Below are 17,767 nucleotides of genomic sequence, written 5' to 3'. Positions count from 1 at the left end.
CATTTACTGGGCTATTTATAAATTACACCAAGACCTCAAATATTATCCCCTTGACAGTAAGTGGTAACACCACACATCTGGTCATCCTTAATCTCAGCAGGGAGCCTATGGGTGACCTCAAACTGGGAGAGAAGGACATCTTTTAAAATTTCTCCTGGTCTTATTCATCATTATAATCCAACTATTCACTCAATCTTACTTCAACAAATGCTAGCAATCCCAGATCCAATTAGATTCACCTCCACTAATTTCCATGAACTTGTCATTACATTGGTGCCTGATACCTACAACAGAGATCTCATCATCATTAATGTTCCCATTACATTACTGCGGAATGTTACCATACAGAAACTGCATTACCAGTCTGGATGTGCTGTTAGCTTTATTGTTTGTTTACTCTTAAAATTGTAATTTAGGTTGTGGTTGAAATAATTGTAGTATCATTGCATAAATACACACTCAACCTCACACATACTGTGTGACAAGCCAAAAGATTGCATTTCAAATCCAATAAAAGGTCTTTCAGTTCAAAGATGTGTGATACACACTGCCTGTATGCATCAGGCGGATATGACAGGAAGCCGGGATGCTCCTCACACGCTGTCAAAGAATTGTGTGTTCAATATCAGACATTACTCAAGAGCACTGTGGTCCCAGCTGCCGCGGGTTAGGGACAGGTCATGTCCTGCAGGGCCTGTGTTGTCCAGTTAGGGACAAGCCATGTCCAGCAGGTGCTGTGTTGTCCAGTTGTTCTCAGATTGTCTCATAGGCACTGCGCTCCCGAGCCACATATTTTATGATTGTTTCCAAAAAAAAGTGAAACATGTTCCCTATAGAACAAAAACCTTGGATGACACCAGATTTCATTATTTTTTTTATATTGGTGGATCTCTTGGAAAAGTCACTCACTCGTCAGCCAGTGTCCGCTCTGGACACAGGAACTTCCTGTCAGCCTGGAGGAAAACTGGAAAACTGTTTTCATTGCCACAGTCCCTCTCCTGGGAAATAAACTGGACATGTAGTCTAAATATGTCATCTAAAGTATGATATCGATGGTGTGACATGAAAAGGTAATTAAGACTACTTTTCTGCAGATCTGGTGGGAAAGGCCAGATATTAATAGTATTTACAGCATTAAGATATAGATTATACTAATTAATAACTCATACAAACACTTCAAAATTGTCTTTTATATCAGTGTTCCATACAGTGAAAAAACATGATCATTTGTCTGATACCATATAAGTTTATTTTAAGAAGATCTGCTGTGTGAATTATACCGTTAAATGAATGTTACCATACAGAAACCATTTGGCTTGAGCAAGGTAAAACAACACAATTAATTATGTCTGTGATTGAGAGCAGGATCTCAGAAAATAAACAATAGGAACAGTATATGCTTTTAGTCAAATCAAAGGTCAAAGGGAAGAAAACCTACACAATCCTCCATCTGCCTTACAAGCTGTGTCTATGTAGGTCTATGTAAGGACAGTCCATGCGACAGTAGTGCAGAGGGTCAGGAACAACAGCAGTGAAAGACCAATCAGCTGCTAGGAAATAAATGGTCCAATCAGCTGCTAGGAAAAAAATGGTCCAATAAGCTGCTGGATGTTCCTAAGCTATTTGCCAGTTAAACTGCATAGGTTAACCTGCCACAAAGGATAAAAAAAATAGTGACCCATAAAGTTTCAGTAAGACAAGATTTTTTCTGTCATGTTACACTTAAAACAATGTTAGTATCTACTATTGCAATTGATACTGTTCAGCAGAACTTCCACTTGCCATGGATTAGTTATTGATTTAGAACAGAACTTCAGATTAAGAAAAGGAATACTGAATATGTTTGGCACCAAGGTTAAACACTTAAAATTAACTTAGACGTGTTACGTAGGGTACAACTGGAAAAAACAAACACGTAAAAATAAACATTCCCTTTTTAACTAACATTGAATATATACATATATTATATACATACATACATAAACTCACATAGGAAGAACAGACCAACCTACAATGATAATTTAATTTCTCTCATGTCTTAGTCACAAGATGCATTTATGTTGTCTTCCAACATAATTACATTTCATGGAGCTCATGGCTATGGCACAAAGAGAATTGTACGTCTGCCATGAATACTGAACATATACAATATCAAATGATGACCCTAGACACGACTTGCATATGATCTGTAACCTACTCTGTCTCATAGCCACTAGCCATACTGTTATTACAAGCTTTCTGAATATATAGGTTCTGTGTTATGTCTATTAGCAAAACGTCATCCATTCATCAGCGAAACCTGAAATCCAAAATATTTTCTACAGAACATGCAGAAAGGGTCTTTAACAGGGTGCTAGTAGCCTAATCCTGATAATCCACAATCTGGACTCCCTGAAAAATGAAATGGCTCATATGTGTAAGTGGTCCTTGTTCATGCTGGACCCCACTGAGACAGACAGACAGAGACAAAGACAGAAAGTGGAAAGAAACTTGGATTAGAGCTGGCAGATACTGACAAAGATTCCACATAATAAGCCACTTTGTTTCTTACAACTCCATTACCAGTGTCACATCAAAGACCAGAAGGAGACTTATTGATACTATTTTGGTATGCTGGGACAAAATGCCCAAGAGGAACTCATGAAGCTACACAACCTCGTCACCTCATGAAGCTACACAATCTCCAAGTGAATCAAGTAACTGAAGCACAGACTGGATGGACCTCGTCTTGGCACACACGTTAACATGTTTAATACACTGAATTAGTGTTAATACACCAATGGATTACCAATGTGTAAAAGCACAGGAAGAAACCGCAGTGCAAAGTAAGGAATGTCACAAAGCCAATAAGGTACAAACCACATGTTCTTCATCCATTACTGGAGAGCAAACGGACGCTTCTCCTCCGAGCTCCCTGGAGTTCACTCCTTATCTCCTCAGCACAAAAGCTTAAGCAAAAAATGTGAATGTAATTATTTCCGTGGCTGAGTCCTGCTATGAATTAAACCTGATACTCCCAAAATCTATAACTTCATGACTTGGAATAGATGACCCAAAAATGACTAATTAGGGTTTTTAATTAGGACTTCTCCTGACATTGCCAATGCAATGATCATGCTTGTTGAACTGTCAAAACTCATATGGTTCGGCTTAAATATATAGCATCATCAATTCATGTGTATAAAACCTAAATAAACTAAACCATCCCCAACCCCTCCAGATGACGTCACCACTGATGCAGACGTCCCCTGTGCAGCTCTACCGCTGGGCGGGAGGCTCTTCAGCCCAGCCTAGGTTTGATCCTGACAGCACCGGCTGCGTCTGCACCCGGCCGTCAGACCACCGAGTGGTCGTTATTGTGCGGCGAGTTCAGGACCGTGTGGTTGAAAGAGGAGGCGGAGCGGTCCGAACCCTCGGCCGTGCCGTTAACGTTCTCCTGGCGTTGGCAGCACAGGATCTGTCGGAAGGTGACGCTCATCTCCTTGTCCCGGTAGGAGTATATGATGGGGTTCATGGCCGAGTTGAACTCCGCCAAGAGGAGGAAGAACTTCTCATAGACCAGCACGTCACAGCTGGGACAGAAGACGTCCAGCAGCAGGAGAACTAATCCAGGAGTCCAGCACACGATGAACGCTCCTAGAGAAGAGAGAAAGAACAGAGGACTGTAATCAGCATTGCACTGGCAGTCTGTGCAAAACAGTGACAGAACTCAGCCAACGACATTGTGTCATCACTTAAGTTCTTGCAGTCCCAGGAAGATTTACTGGCAGTATCCATTTAAAGAAGTTATTAATCAGGCAAATGTGACCTTCACAATTGCATCATTTGGCCTTGCTCAGGATTTCATGTCTACTACAAGCGGACGGTCAGCCCTGCAGGGACATTTTCCTTGTGCCATGTCACCACCCTTATGCTGAAATACTAATGTTATTGGGCTATTCCTCAAGATATTCTTAACATGTCAGGAAGACGGGCATGGCAGGGTCTCTGGGAGTCTCTGGGAATACTTAAGCACATGCAGCATGAAGTCTCACTTCGGAATCGTCACATGTTCATCGGTATAATCTTAGCAAAGGCCCAACAAACCGATGACGCACAATCTTTTTTTTTTCCATTCTCCAACAGTCGTTTCTCAGTGCTTGTGTGGAAAACAGATAAATATTTGGGCCGCAGATGTTATTTTGCAAGAGAGAGAGTGGTGTTTGCAGGCGTCTGCTTCTCTGCTAGCGAACACAGCTGCTTCTTCAAGCTTTACATCACTTGAAAGCTATGTACAGACTCTCAGGAGTTAGATAAACTCCGACCAGCCGGATACAGCACCACACGGACATGTGACTCGCTCTTCCTGTACAGTCTGCAGGGCGGGGAGCATGGCTGGACGTCACTCCTAGGTGCTTCTGGGTGTTTTCATTTCCTTCACTATGGATCCTGCACTCTCCTGCACTGCATTTCTCTTGGACTGCGTGCGACATTTAGTGCGATCATGGAAGGAATTAACAAAAAATGCAAAAATATTAAAGAGTAAACATGTACACAGATGCACTGATGCTACACAACCACTAGCACAGGGATAAATTCTGGGGCCACATCACAAGAGGCAGGGTGGAGGCCCTGTTTAAATTTTTTATTGTTTTTTTTATTTACAGTCCCCTCCTGGGGGGCCCTTCAACTGAAGGCCTTCCCACAGTGTACATGTAATTTCATCCATGTTCGCACTAAATCATCAGATAAAGACAATATATTGTGAGATAATGGCAGAATGGAGTCACCATTGTGCACCCTTATGGAAACAGAATATGAACTGAACTTGAAACTAGAAAAAAAAAAAAGTGTTAAGAAACCTCTGAAACACTAGAAGCCAGATATAAAAAAAAGACAAGTGAGGAGAAATTGCAAAGTACAAATGATTGCGAATGAAAGAATCATGAAAAGAGCAGTTGCCTTAATTTGCTTTGCTGTAAAGGCAAAAATAGCAGTCGAACACTAGTTGAAAGCTAATGCACCGAATGATCATTCACAGATTATACCACTGTGTTAATGCAGTGTATAAGTGAATAATTAAGACGGCCATGCTTATCAAATGAGTACCTATTAACATCTGACAGCGCTAATATGTCAGCCAGAACTGGTAATGTGCATTTGTCATGGTCACAGATGTTCTACATTCTAGCAGTGTGGCTTAGTGCGCATTTTAAAATCAGCTTTTGATTTTGAGGTTATACCTTGAATGCTGATGTCAGGAAACACTAACTGGTCTAGTACAGACTGCTTTTGAACGAACTGGCTGAATATCTCACTTTATATTGAACTGAATTACTCTGAGCACATTTGAGAGTGTAAATCAAGGAGAAACAACATCTGGGGCTTGACGACAGAACAGAGGTTCACTGATTACTGTGACGGGTGAGGGAGTGCAAAAAAAGAAGGAAGAGTCTCAGGGAAAACTGAGGATTTAATTAATAAAGTGCACCAACACAAAACCCATGACATAATCCAAATAAAGGATACAATAACCAGCAGTCAAAGACATAGACAAACGACCCTCAGGTGTCAGGTTCCCCCATGAGCCACACCCACATGAGGGACAAACACAACGTCACAGCAACAGGACAACATGAAATACTGCCACTGCTGATGGAGGCAGCCAACAGGGGGCATCCGTACCGTGACAGTTGCTCATAAAAGAAAACTCCAAAGACACAAGTTAAACCTGCTGATTAATGATAGTGATATTTCTTTCCCATAGCTTTCTCTCTAGACTTTTTCAGTCATCTGTCTGTGAATTTCACAGACAATGGTAACAGGTTCCTTAAAATGAAACCTCAGTTGAACTTTTCACTTATGAAAGTGACATAGTTGATCAACCCTAAAGTCATAATGCTGAAATATGCATCTTTACACATTGCTTGCAGAATGAACCAGGCTTTTTAGCTTCATTCAAGCACCCCTGCCCTTTCCAGATGGTCTCTTCCACTTTCAAGCTGAGAAAGTATTTAAATTGGCAGCTTCTCAAAGCCTTGCATTGACTCCAAGCAAGATTTCAATTCATCGCTTCCGTCAAGGTGTATTAACACAATTTGGCACAATGACTTGACTGTTCTAATACAGACTAAAAATTGTTGCTACCTCCGGGAACGACATTCGGCTGTGGTGTTGGTGGATTCCAGCCCTTTCATGGGCCAAGTAATAATCTGTCATGGTCCATGACAGACATGAGCAATGTTCTGTGTTCTAATGAAAAGCTCGACATATTCACCTTGCTTCACAGAGAAGCAGTGTGTTCTGCAAAAAACGTTCCCACATTCTGAGATTATAAAAGAGAATGGTTTTCCTTCTTTTTTTTGTCGACACCAAGACACATGTGAAGGTGCCACAGAATGACCTTTCACAGGAACTTATTTGGCTTTTCTAAATTAAAACTGTATGTGAATGGGGAAGCAGTAGCAGATCTAACAGATGTGTGATGCTCTAATGGCTTTTTGTAAGGCCAGGCAGCAAATAATGTGATACTCATCATGGTGGTTTTGGTGTAGCTTATAATAATAATAATAAACTACAGTAAACTACACCCATACATCACAAAGCCTCTGTCAACAAAAAAACCTTCCAATTCAGCACATCAGAGCTTTTCTAGAACTAGGTGCACTTCCTGTTGCTAACAGAGAGCATGAAGCTGCATTTTTTTATGTTTGTGGTTGCAGATAGATATGAGGGAGGTGTGCGTGTGCGTGTGTGTGTGCGCGCGCGCGCGTGTGTGTGGTCAGTGGAACCTTACTGAGATGCCAGTACCTGTGGAAATGATTATCACATGTTTTGTGAGCCTTCACACAGGCTTAAGATTCAATGCTTTGGCTAGAGGACGTACATTTGATCTGAACCGCCCAATCAACGTCCTTCTCACCCCATGTGTTGGAGTCAAGGCCACATTTCACTATAAAATACTAACACATGAAGGGTTGGACTGTGTGATCGCAATGCAAATGGCCTCTCCTCTAAGATTTTGCTCCACTGGCCACAGGTGGACAGGACTAGTGTAGCAAATAGGCCCTTTTCTCTCAAAATGGTTATTGGAGAGTAAACATGCTATAAAGACACAGGGCGTATCTGTAAGATCATAATGTCACTCTTCTGAGTCATTCTGAAGCATTGGCCTCAGATGCAGGATAGTGGTAGTACCATTTCATTCAATGCACACCACAGATTGGAATCTTTGCTGATGAAACTGTTCACAATTTGTCTAATGGAACTGGTGCATTTAAATAAATGTGTCCTTGATCTAGCTACTACAAAAATTAAGATCTATTCATTATGTTGTGCAGTGCATAAACCATCACTAACGCTTCACATGCACGTCAGTTGTTATGAGTACTTTGAGTGGTGAAGACTGGAATGACGCTTTAATGTAGGTTTCAGCCTACATATCCCAGCATTTAAAAGGGAACACTGGAGTGTCAGCATCAAGTTATGACATCAGTCTGAAGACTCCAGACGGTGGACTGGCCTTCATACCCACTGGCTGTGCTATTTATGAAGCTTGATACAGATAGTCTAAGAGCCCTGTTCTTTTCCAACTGTGATAGAGCTTCCCTGGGGGAATCAGGAATAACCCTTCTGCAGCCTCCTGTGAGCTGGAATAACCCCTGTACGGCCTCTAGAGAGTTGGAACCTGCCTTTTCATCTGTGTAGCGAATGTGTGACTTAGAAAGACAGTTTTTGCTGAAAAGTTGCTTTCTTCACTTCAAGTTGGCCTTCAACAGCGTCCCTTATCCTATATAACCAAGAGCACGATAGTACATGTACCTCTATGAACTCACCTAACGCAAGCAGAAAAGAAGGAACTGAACATAAAACCTGATCACGGAAAAGGAACCTAATTTATACCGCAGAGATTTTGTGTTATCTGCGTGGGTTTGTCCCATCTTGGCATCCTGTCTGACAAGAACCTGAATGAACATCCAGAGGGGTGAATGCTTGGTGAGATTATTGAGAACTTGCACACGTTCCTCCAAAATGACTGATTAATGCTGTAAACTGGGTCACGTCGACAGGACGCTGTGGACCGTGACGGGTCACACAGACGGGTGTCGTGAGTCTGGGGCATTAGCACTAACCAATAGAGGAAAAACATCAGCATTTGACATTCTTAGGGCGTACTCACACTAGGCACGGTTTGCTGGATCCGTGCTGGGGCCCGGTTATCCCCCCTCCCCACTCCCCCGCTGGCCTGCACTCACACTGTCTTTATCAACCCGGCCCGAGCACGCTTACGTCATCACAACGCCGCTTTATTTGGAAAAAAGCGCGCTCGCACAACACTATAGAGTTCACGATTCTCTTTTTATTGTATTTTTGGAGTCGTTTTGGGAGTGCAGAAACACGGTGCAAGCACAGATTTATCGATAATTTAACACAACGATTGTCTGCTAATCGCTTTGCCGCTATGACTGTTTAACGTGAGCGTCGCATCACTGATGTCATGTTTGAGTTCCAGCGAAATGAACCAATCAGACGAGGCACCAAGCGGGCCCGGGCACGGATAGCGCTCACACTAGAAGCGAACCCGAGTCCACATGAATCGTGCCCTGGCCCACCTCTTCAAAGCGGGCCCGAGCACGGTTAACTGATCCGGGCCCGGGCACGGTTGGAGCGCTCACACTAGCCAAACGAACCGTGCTTCGGCAGGCAACCGTGCCCGGGCCCGGATCACAGAGCCTAGTGTGAGTACGCCCTTACACTTGAAGTTAGCACCCTGTGTTTAAATGAAGATTTTTGCTACAGATTTCCTTTAAATGTCAGGACACTGTTATCTTCTCTTTAGTATAAAAAAGGACCTTAAGATAATATCATAAACACACACTATACTGTATGTGAAATAATAACCTATACTTCACTGAGCCAGTTCTGGCAAAGTGATCTAATACTGTTAATGATATATACTGATATCACAAGCTCTCTATCTCTCTATCTATGAATCAATGCTTGTTTGATAGAAAAAATCCACCTATTCCACTGACAGATCAGAATCAGAATTTGAAGCCATCAGAATACAGTGATAAACTGCAGTGACTGTAGAATTGAGCAAAGTATGACCACCAGTCCAACGTCCATCTCATGTCTGCCTCTGTTTTGGGAGGCAGGCTTTAAATCCTGACAGGCCTCACTCACACACTTGCAGACAAAGGCTGAGTCTAGCAACATTCGCGCTCTCTTATCAGCGCAGCGGAAGCGCCGCCCCAGGACTGTGTCTGGTTCTGCCCAGCCCGATTCACCACTCGCCTCCTTCTCCAGAGCCTCCCGTCCATCCCGGGCTGGCCGAACAACAGCAGCACTGTTTCCTGCCGGCCGTGGCGCTCCGGGACCCAGCTCTGTCCTTTCTCTCGCCCTGCTTTCACTTCAGGAACGGGCCAGGCGTGACGCTGACGCAATGCAAGGCAAACACTGTAAGCGGCGACAGGGCCACAGCGACAGGCCCTCCGCTGTAGAGCCCTCAACACCGGCATTGTTCGGAGCACCCGAGAGCTGGCACAGCAGAGCTACAGGATAAGGGTTCTGTTTGCCAGCCCTGGCTATCTAGGTAACTGCTTTGCGCGCATAAATGCCTCACTTGAAGTGAACAGAAATGGCATTCAAAAAAAAAAAAAAAAAAAAAACGATATGCTGGTTGCACTGCTCGGCTATCTGTGTTAAACGCAGCCAAAGGCTCTCTGCTCCTCAGGACCCCTCCTTGTGCTGGAAGGGAACACTTGGAAGTCTGAGCATAATGTACTGTGAGAACAGCTACCAGGGTTGATAAGTAGGCCCCAAGGACGAGCTCTACGACAATGTGACATCAACGCAATAAAAAAAATAAAAATAAAAATACAGTACTGTCTTGATCCCATAAAGCTGTTATTCTTGGCAGGGTCATGAACAGTGGCCTTTGTTAAAGGTGCAACAGGAAGTGGATCACATTTTTTTGTGACCAGTGACTAGTGGGATCTCATTTTCTGGTCAAGAGAACTTAACTTTTTGAAAGTTCTCATCATTTTTTGCCACATTAAACATCTGCTAGAAATTGTATCATGGCTATGTTAATGGACTTAGGCATGCAACAGTGTCTTCATAAAAAAAAAAAAGGTTGATAAATGGGTCTGGAATGAATTTCCATATACTATGTGCAATGAAATGTCTGTATTAGTCATCTAAGTAAATACCGAACAGAGGGCAAAAACGTTTTTATATAACGTTTAAAATTTTATATGTTTACAATATTTGACACTAATAACTTAATAACACCTAATAACTTACGCCTATATTCTTCCATCTGTATTTTGTACATTTCTTTTTTCCTTATTTGTTGTTTATTTAAGTTTTATATGTATACCAGAAAGGTCTGCATGACAATAAAGAATCTGAATATCTCAACATAATCAGCCCATAGTTGCCTCTCGGAACAACCTTCCCAACTGACAACATTCAAAGGCGGTTTCTGATCATGCCCCAACTCGAAGGTCAGAACTCACCCAGGACGATCACCACCGTCTTCAGCAAGCTCATCATGGTATCCCTGTTCCTCCGCTGTCCCGAGCTGTGTCTCGACATCCTCATCGTGCGCTGCCGCACGTACATGAATATGTGAGCGTACAGGACCACCATGACCACGAAGGTCACCAGGTTGAAGACAGCCCAGAAGACGAGGTACGAGTTGCTGTACAGGGGCGCCATGCTGGAGCAGCTCCTGATGGCGCAGATGCAGTTCCAGCCCACGCTGGGGATGGCGCCCATCACGATGGACATGGTCCAGATGATCACAATTACCACCACAACGCGCCGGTTGCTCATACGCGTGTGCAGCTGCATGCGGAAGACCGTGATGTGGCGCTCGATGGCGATGGCCAGCAGGTTGGCCACGGAGGCGGTCAGGCTGGTATCGATGAGGCCCTGGCGTAGTAGCCACGTGCTCACCGTCAGCCGTCGCGTGTTCGGCCCCGTGTTGAACATCAAGTAGAAATACGCCAGACCGGCGAAGAAGTCCGCGGCGGCCAGGTTGGCCATCAGGTAGTAGATGGGGAAATGGAAACGGCGGTTGATGTAGATGGCCACCATCACCAGCAGGTTGGCCAGCATGATGAAGATACATACTGTAATCCCAAGGCCCATCACAAGCTTGCTGACTGTATTCCACTCAGTGGCCAGGAACTTCCCGCTTTGATTGTAAAAGAAGGCGATGGTTTCATTGTAGTAGCATTGTTCTTCCATCTTATACGGTGTAATTCTGGGGCGGGAAAAAACAAAAGTAAGTGACATCAGAGAAATGCTATAGTTTTGTGGTGGTGTTGCTACGACTTCCTCAACAAATTAGAATTGTGAAAAATAGACATTTTGATCAGATCTTGGTTCTAAAGTGAGTTTTTTGTAGGAAAGAGAAGTGTCTGTAATGGAAACTCACACCAACGGGATAAACAAGAATAGAATCCTGTTGTTTTTAATCACTTAGCAAGTGTGTTTCGTTGGGCCGTGATACTGTGTTCAGTATTTTCAGCATTTTCAGTAAACGTAGTGGACATAGTCACATACATGCAGCACATTAAACCCTGAGCAGAATGTGTCTCTATTATTAAACCCTCACTATGCACCACAGGAACTGAGTGATCACTGTGGTTTATGTATTTAGCATGATGGAGAGGCAACATTTGTCCGCAGAACTGCTGAAACAGCAGAAGTTATTACACTTCAAATGTCGGACCAGCAACTTGTGGTCATCACCTGTTGTCATTGCTACTGCAAGAGAATTTGACATGCCTTATGTATGCAAAAGCATCTACAACATTTCTAAACACTACAACGCAACATCAGCTCCTGATTTCTCATTTTTTATATTCATCACCCTTAATCCAGTGAATTTAAGATCATCAAAATTATTACAGCCGTCAAACGGTTTGCTATTCTCTGAAGAAAAAAAAGAAGAAAAAAAACCACTGGTGTTTTGTTTTTTTTTTCTCTCCCAGCTGTCTGGTATCAGCTGTTTAGAACTCAAATGTCAGGCGAAAGTGAATGACCTTTCCACGCCTTTTGTGTGCGATTCCAAGCCGCTTGTCTATGGTGCCAGTGAGACAGATCCTGGCATTGTGTGTGTGTGTCTTATCATCTAGCCTCAGGCCCGTGATCTCACCGAGCTTACGGCGCTGAACAAAACACGGACTGTGCGTAGCCGTCTCTAAACTTCCTTCTCTGGGTGCTGGGAGAGAGAACATGAGCGTGCCCCCATCGCGCCGACGAGACCACCCTGCACCTCATTGCTCTCTGGAAGAACGCAGCTTCGTTCCCATCCACACGGGATGAGGAGACGAGTGAGGACATTGCAGACAGCTCGGCAGCGTCAGTGTGATAACACCATGGCCTTGTGGCACTGTCACAAAAACAGCCACTTCTGCTTAATGAACGTCATATCCACATAAAATGCAGCTTTCGGATCTGAAATGGGTTCAGGCTGTCTGCTCTTCACAGGGTAACATGCACTAATAAAGCTTCACCAGCTGACATCGTCATAGCTGGCTCTCTGTGTCGATTCTCAATAGATGCTCATTATGTAAAGCAACATTGGTCTCCGTAGCTGAAGCCCACATGCTTCACACAAGCTAAGAACAGATTGATGAAAGTGATCCAAAGGTGAAAAACATCAAGGTCCAACCTGAGGCTCTCCGTCAGGTTGCAAAAGACAAGTAACCGGCCTGGATGTGTTCCCACCCCTGCCTGTCCAGAGAACACAATGAAGGCATTGTTCAGTGTTCATCCAGTAAAAAGGTAATAGAGCAGACTTTTACAATAAACAAACTGTTCACATTTGTGTTTTGTCCCAGTGGGCCTGTGCACTTTAGTGAGTTTCACGTCAAATGGAAGTCTAATTCATTACATTAACTAAGTGTATTATTGGAACAGTTGTTAGCAATTTGAGAGGAGTTTCTTACAGCTCTGGGGGCCTCTGACTATGGACAAAGAATATTAATAATTTCCAAAGTACAAGGGAATTTAAAAGTCTTTATTGTAATTATATGATTTTACTATTGTTTAAAATGGCTCTACCCTTAGACATATGAATCACCTAAAGGTGATCAAACATACTTCTTGAAGTGTATAATCTAGATAAATCCATCATATACAATATGGGATGAGGATACACCACAAGGATGTTCTTTTTATACAAATAAATACCACTATGCAAAGACACATGTGTGTGTGTGTGGGGGGGGGGTTGTTTTTGTGCATTTTCCCCTCCGGTCCAACTGACAGTCCACTTGGCCGCCAAGTGTCTTAGCTAAGAACACAACAATGTGAACGATGTGAATCAGCACAACGTTGTGAACAATGTGAATCAGCACAAGAGCCCATGAAGACGGACCGGACAACCCTCTGCTTCTGCGTTCGGAACAACATAAAGTGCAGATAACACAGAACACAAATTCACCCTACTGAGGACAAAATGAGCTGCAAAATATATTTGCCACATTGATGCCCCAGAAAGCAAAGCCTTACGATTTGATCTTTCATCTGAAAAGTAACGATACAGCAAACCTCCCGTTAATATCTACCGGCATGAATGTTCTGAATATAGTCTAAAAGTAGACGGTTTGCTGGTGACGTCTTACCTGATGCTCTGTCTAAGCATGGAGGAGCCAAATAGCACAGCACCCTCAATTAGAAATGCCATTACGTTTCCATCAATTCATCAAGGCACCCTTCCAGATTCTGGGTCTCTGGCAGATTGACGCTCCAAAATCGGAGTCATGAAAAAAATCTGTCACACTAAGTCAAGCGTTGTGCGAGTAGATGGGGACAACTGGCTGATTGCACAACGTTTGCGTTTTGGGAGGAAGAAGGACTTTAAAAGGCTTCTCACCTTCTGACTCGTTTAAAGAGAAGAAAACGTTGGTACTCATGGATCAGAGCCAGCCACACAGGTGTGATCACGGAGTTTGAGTATCAGGACCCCCATCTATGTATGCAAGTCTTGTGTGTTTGGCTGGGAAACCAGGGAGCACATCTGTCCTGCCCCCATGATGCTTAGCTAGGAACACTTCACTGACTTCTCCAGAAAGCGAATTAGAACAAATATATGTGTGAGATCTTTGAGATAAGGTACACATCTAGTCACTTATCTTCCTCCAAAGCTTTCAAAAAGCACGATGGTTGCCAGTGTTTACTGGTGTTTACCAATTTACAGTGATGGTACAGGAACTGAATGAAAACAAAAGCCATGTTTGTCCATTCAAGAGTCAAAGCAACACCAAGCACCACAGCCACTGGCAAAGAGCAACACACCAGTCCAACCCAAGAACTCACATCACCCAGAAACAAATTCCACAAAACAGCCATGGACGTTTTCCATTTTCCATAGCAAGAGTTCACAGAGCACACTGCATGATCAGTGTGCATGGCAGCCACTCTCACTTTCCAATGTCCTGTTATGGGATTCTGCTCACCAGTATGACAATGGTCCCCCATCGTTGTCCATGAGAGTACAACAAAGCACTCGGACTCCTAGAGAGCTTGTCTCCATTGTAGAGACAGATCTGTGTCATGTCAGTACGATAACAGAGACCACGAGAGCCTTTAACACCAAACTCTAAAAAGGCAACAGTAGTATACAGTACTATACTTTGCACATACACCATTATGACTGCAATGTAATCTGTTGCCATAGGTTTGTATTTCTGAGCTGTCAGTAAGCTTAAGGGTTTAAGCAAGCGGGAACACGGCGATCAAAAGTCACACCTTTGAACCCAAGTGTCCGGTGTGAAACGAGAAGCTTGAGTGTGACATGAGGCATCTAAGGCAAACCTTTGTTGGAACCAAGAGTAAAACAAATCCATATGTTTAGCAGACCAAAGCCTTTCCAGCTACGTCGCTACAGGGGTTGTTCTCCTGTGCAAGACCTACAGAACCAATCAAAACGGCCAATTCCCATCCCAATTCTAGTTATTTGCATTCATACTTCTATTTTGTTGGCCCTTTGGATAGAAGAACCACTGACTGACATCTGCCTGACGGGTGAAGGGTTGTCCATGTGCACCAGCAGTTTTCAGAACGCTGCATCTTTCTTTCACATGTGGCCCAAGGAATGGAGAAGCTGCCATCACTAACCCAAAATAACCGCAAACGCTCTTGTAAAGATCAGATATAAGCCTTTGTGAGGGTCACTTGGTTTTATGAATAGCGAACATAATTCCTGAAACATTCAAATATATACGTTACCTATATTGCATATACATTTATATAAAACAACGTGTTTTGTGTTCCATGCTACTGTGGTGGGTGGCAAATGGACTGAGCTTCTCTGGCTTTGCTATCTAAAATTAAATATGACACGGCAGCAGCACACAACATTAAATCTCCTGTTTGGTGCTACCATAGCAGGTAGCTGTATTGGAGATTATTAGAAGCTTCCCATATGCGTGATAGGGCCACATCACAGTAGACTTATTTATTTATAACCCACTGGCACAGAACAAGCACTGCTCGGGTGGAACTCAACCATGCCACACAATGGAACAAGACATTTAGTGGGGCAGGTCGCGACTGCCTGGCCAGGCCCATCGGGACATATTTTTAGACAGAGTGCCACTCCTTTTAATTGAAGGGCACTGAACACATTTCAAAGTTTGATATTTCCATTCAGCAGACATAACACAGAACAGGAAGGGTTGGACATCTGCACCCATACCTGACCCGCGAGGTGACAAAGAAGCGTGTGTGTGTGTGTGTGTGTGTATTCATTTTCCTTTTCAGCTAGCAACAGACCACCTTCTGGCCAAGTTCAGCTTTCCCCAGTAGATATGGCATAAGCCTTTTTATATATAAAAGCACAGCATGATTAAAATTGTTATTACATTCTCCCTATGTAGATTTGTTGGCAATGAAATAATTGAGAAATTACCATAAGTTAACTCTATAAAAAAACTTTAAAGCATTCTAGGTCCAAGAAAGTTTATGGTATTCCTTTAATTCTAGTGAACTCCAACCACTGGTGCATGAAAGCAAAACTGAAATCACAGTGTTTCCATAGATTACTCATTAAGTGTATCTAAATTAAAAGTCAGTTTTTCTCCTATGTCCACGCCCACTTGTAAAGCAAAGAAAATGAACTCCAATGAAAGTAGCGTTTGTTTCGTCCGTTTGGCAATATGGAAACTTAAATGTTGACGCATATCTAAATCAGAAATATTTTTAAAAGGGAATCGTTTCTGGAGAGTTAAATGCAATACAAACAGGCAGAGGTTGAGCTTTCTGTATCATTTCCATACTAATTTGCGGCATCACAAATTATACTTTAAGTAAAGCAAAACTACAAACGCAAATGCGACACAAAGGCACTCCAGCTAAAACAATATCAACGCGGTGTTATTTGAATTTCAGTCCTCCACCCAGAGTGAGTTGAACTCCTCTAAGGCGTGTAGACTGGAGTGCAGCCAAAAGCAGCAGATATGCTCCTCTACTACCGAGCTGTGCGTGTCCGCACTGAGGAGCCGCGTTAACGCCGCACTACTGCAGCACATCACCACAGGGTTGCAGCCTGCGACTAGAACTTGGACAACGTGACGAGCAAACGGTGACTTTGGTGTCAACACCTCATGCGTGGCACAAAACCCTTCGGAAAATATTTTTGAAACGACTCCCTATATTCCCGGCTAATGTGATTTGAGGTTAAACACCTAAAGCGGGGGCTGATTCCCACTCAGGAGAGTAAATCCAAAACTTTCCTCCTGTACCTTCTCCTCTGCTCGTTGGTTTGTGCCACGCGTTACTGGAGGTAAACCCACTACCTCACAGGTTAGTCCGAGGCAGCACTGTCGGCGTTTCTAGTCTAAATGTCTTTAAGTGAAAAAGTTTGAGACCACAGTTGAAGATAGCTGACAGTTATCTTTCACTGTAAAAACACTCATTCCAAACGACGTATTTTCTACACAGTCTCTTTGTAAAAGCTAAAGAGCGGGTTACTTACGGCTGGAAGAGTAGGCTAATAACTCCAAAAGTTTGCCCCAACACACCCCCCACCCAAAAAAAACAATCAAAGCCGGTCTCCTAAAACCTGTCCGGGATGGAAGGGTTGTTTTCTGCTATAAAGTCCTGTATTGTGTTGTTTATTCATCTTACATCCACCTGGACACGCGCATTAGACGCTGCTAGAGTGATTTTCTCCGTTCCCGTTATTCTACTTAGCGGTCGCTTCTCTGTGGAACACCAGTGAAGAGCCTCTCCACTCTACGGGACGAGTGACGTCACACACACACACAGGCGCACACGCACACAGAAAGAGAAACACAAAGTCTGCGTGTATAATTAAAAACACATTGTACTGAACAAAAGGGGGAAAAGTGAATTAAGTCTTTTATGAGAAACACTGAACAGAAAATTGCTTTAAAAACAAGGGTTACATTTTCAACAAGAATTAACTACAATATGTCAGTATGTGCAATGGGCTAAAATATATTACGAATCACTTGCATGAGTGTGTGTATGTGTGTGTTCATGTGTATTGTGTATAATTTAGGTCATGTAGGAACATTTTTTGGCTGGATTATAAATAATGGAAAAAGTCTAACCTGTAGTAGTCTAACCTTAAACAGCCTTTAATAGTCTTTAACATTATCTTAGACTCATTTGCTAAACTCACAAGTGGACATGTGAGTTTGGGCCACTATGCATACATCAAATCTTGAATTTGCCAAACTTTTCTTTGGACCCATTTTTTTGCAGTGAGACGTCTCACTGAATCACAGTGTTTTGTGGA

The 17,767-nt window shown here is 43.1% G+C and overlaps 1 protein-coding gene across 1 annotated transcript; it reads right to left on the bottom strand.

Moving 5' to 3' along the window:
- Positions 1 to 1,170: 1,170 nt before the first annotated feature.
- lpar1 (lysophosphatidic acid receptor 1) lies at positions 1,171 to 17,268 on the bottom strand. The gene is made up of 3 exons (XM_077019592.1): positions 16,979 to 17,268; positions 10,503 to 11,254; positions 1,171 to 3,636 (listed from the first exon to the last, which is right to left on the bottom strand). Exons 2-3 carry the CDS (start codon positions 11,236 to 11,238, stop codon positions 3,335 to 3,337), a joined length of 1,038 nt encoding a protein of 345 aa, XP_076875707.1. The 5' UTR covers positions 11,239 to 11,254; positions 16,979 to 17,268; the 3' UTR covers positions 1,171 to 3,334.
- Positions 17,269 to 17,767: the final 499 nt, after the last annotated feature.

Source organism: Brachyhypopomus gauderio, chromosome 10 (genome assembly GCF_052324685.1).
Source record: "Brachyhypopomus gauderio isolate BG-103 chromosome 10, BGAUD_0.2, whole genome shotgun sequence".
Classification (NCBI taxonomy): domain Eukaryota; kingdom Metazoa; phylum Chordata; class Actinopteri; order Gymnotiformes; family Hypopomidae; genus Brachyhypopomus; species Brachyhypopomus gauderio.
The sequence above is the reverse complement of the archived record's forward strand: the minus strand, read 5'-3'. Positions and strand labels throughout refer to the sequence as shown.

Excerpts from the sequence above, each read along its gene's own strand:
- lpar1 (XM_077019592.1), bottom strand. The coding sequence starts at position 11,238 with ATGGAAGAACAATGCTACTACAATGAAACCATCGCCTTCTTTTACAAT. Across the intron at positions 3,637-10,502 it reads GACGGTGGTGATCGTCCTGG|GAGCGTTCATCGTGTGCTGG; the intron begins GTGAGTTCTGAC and ends TCTCTTCTCTAG.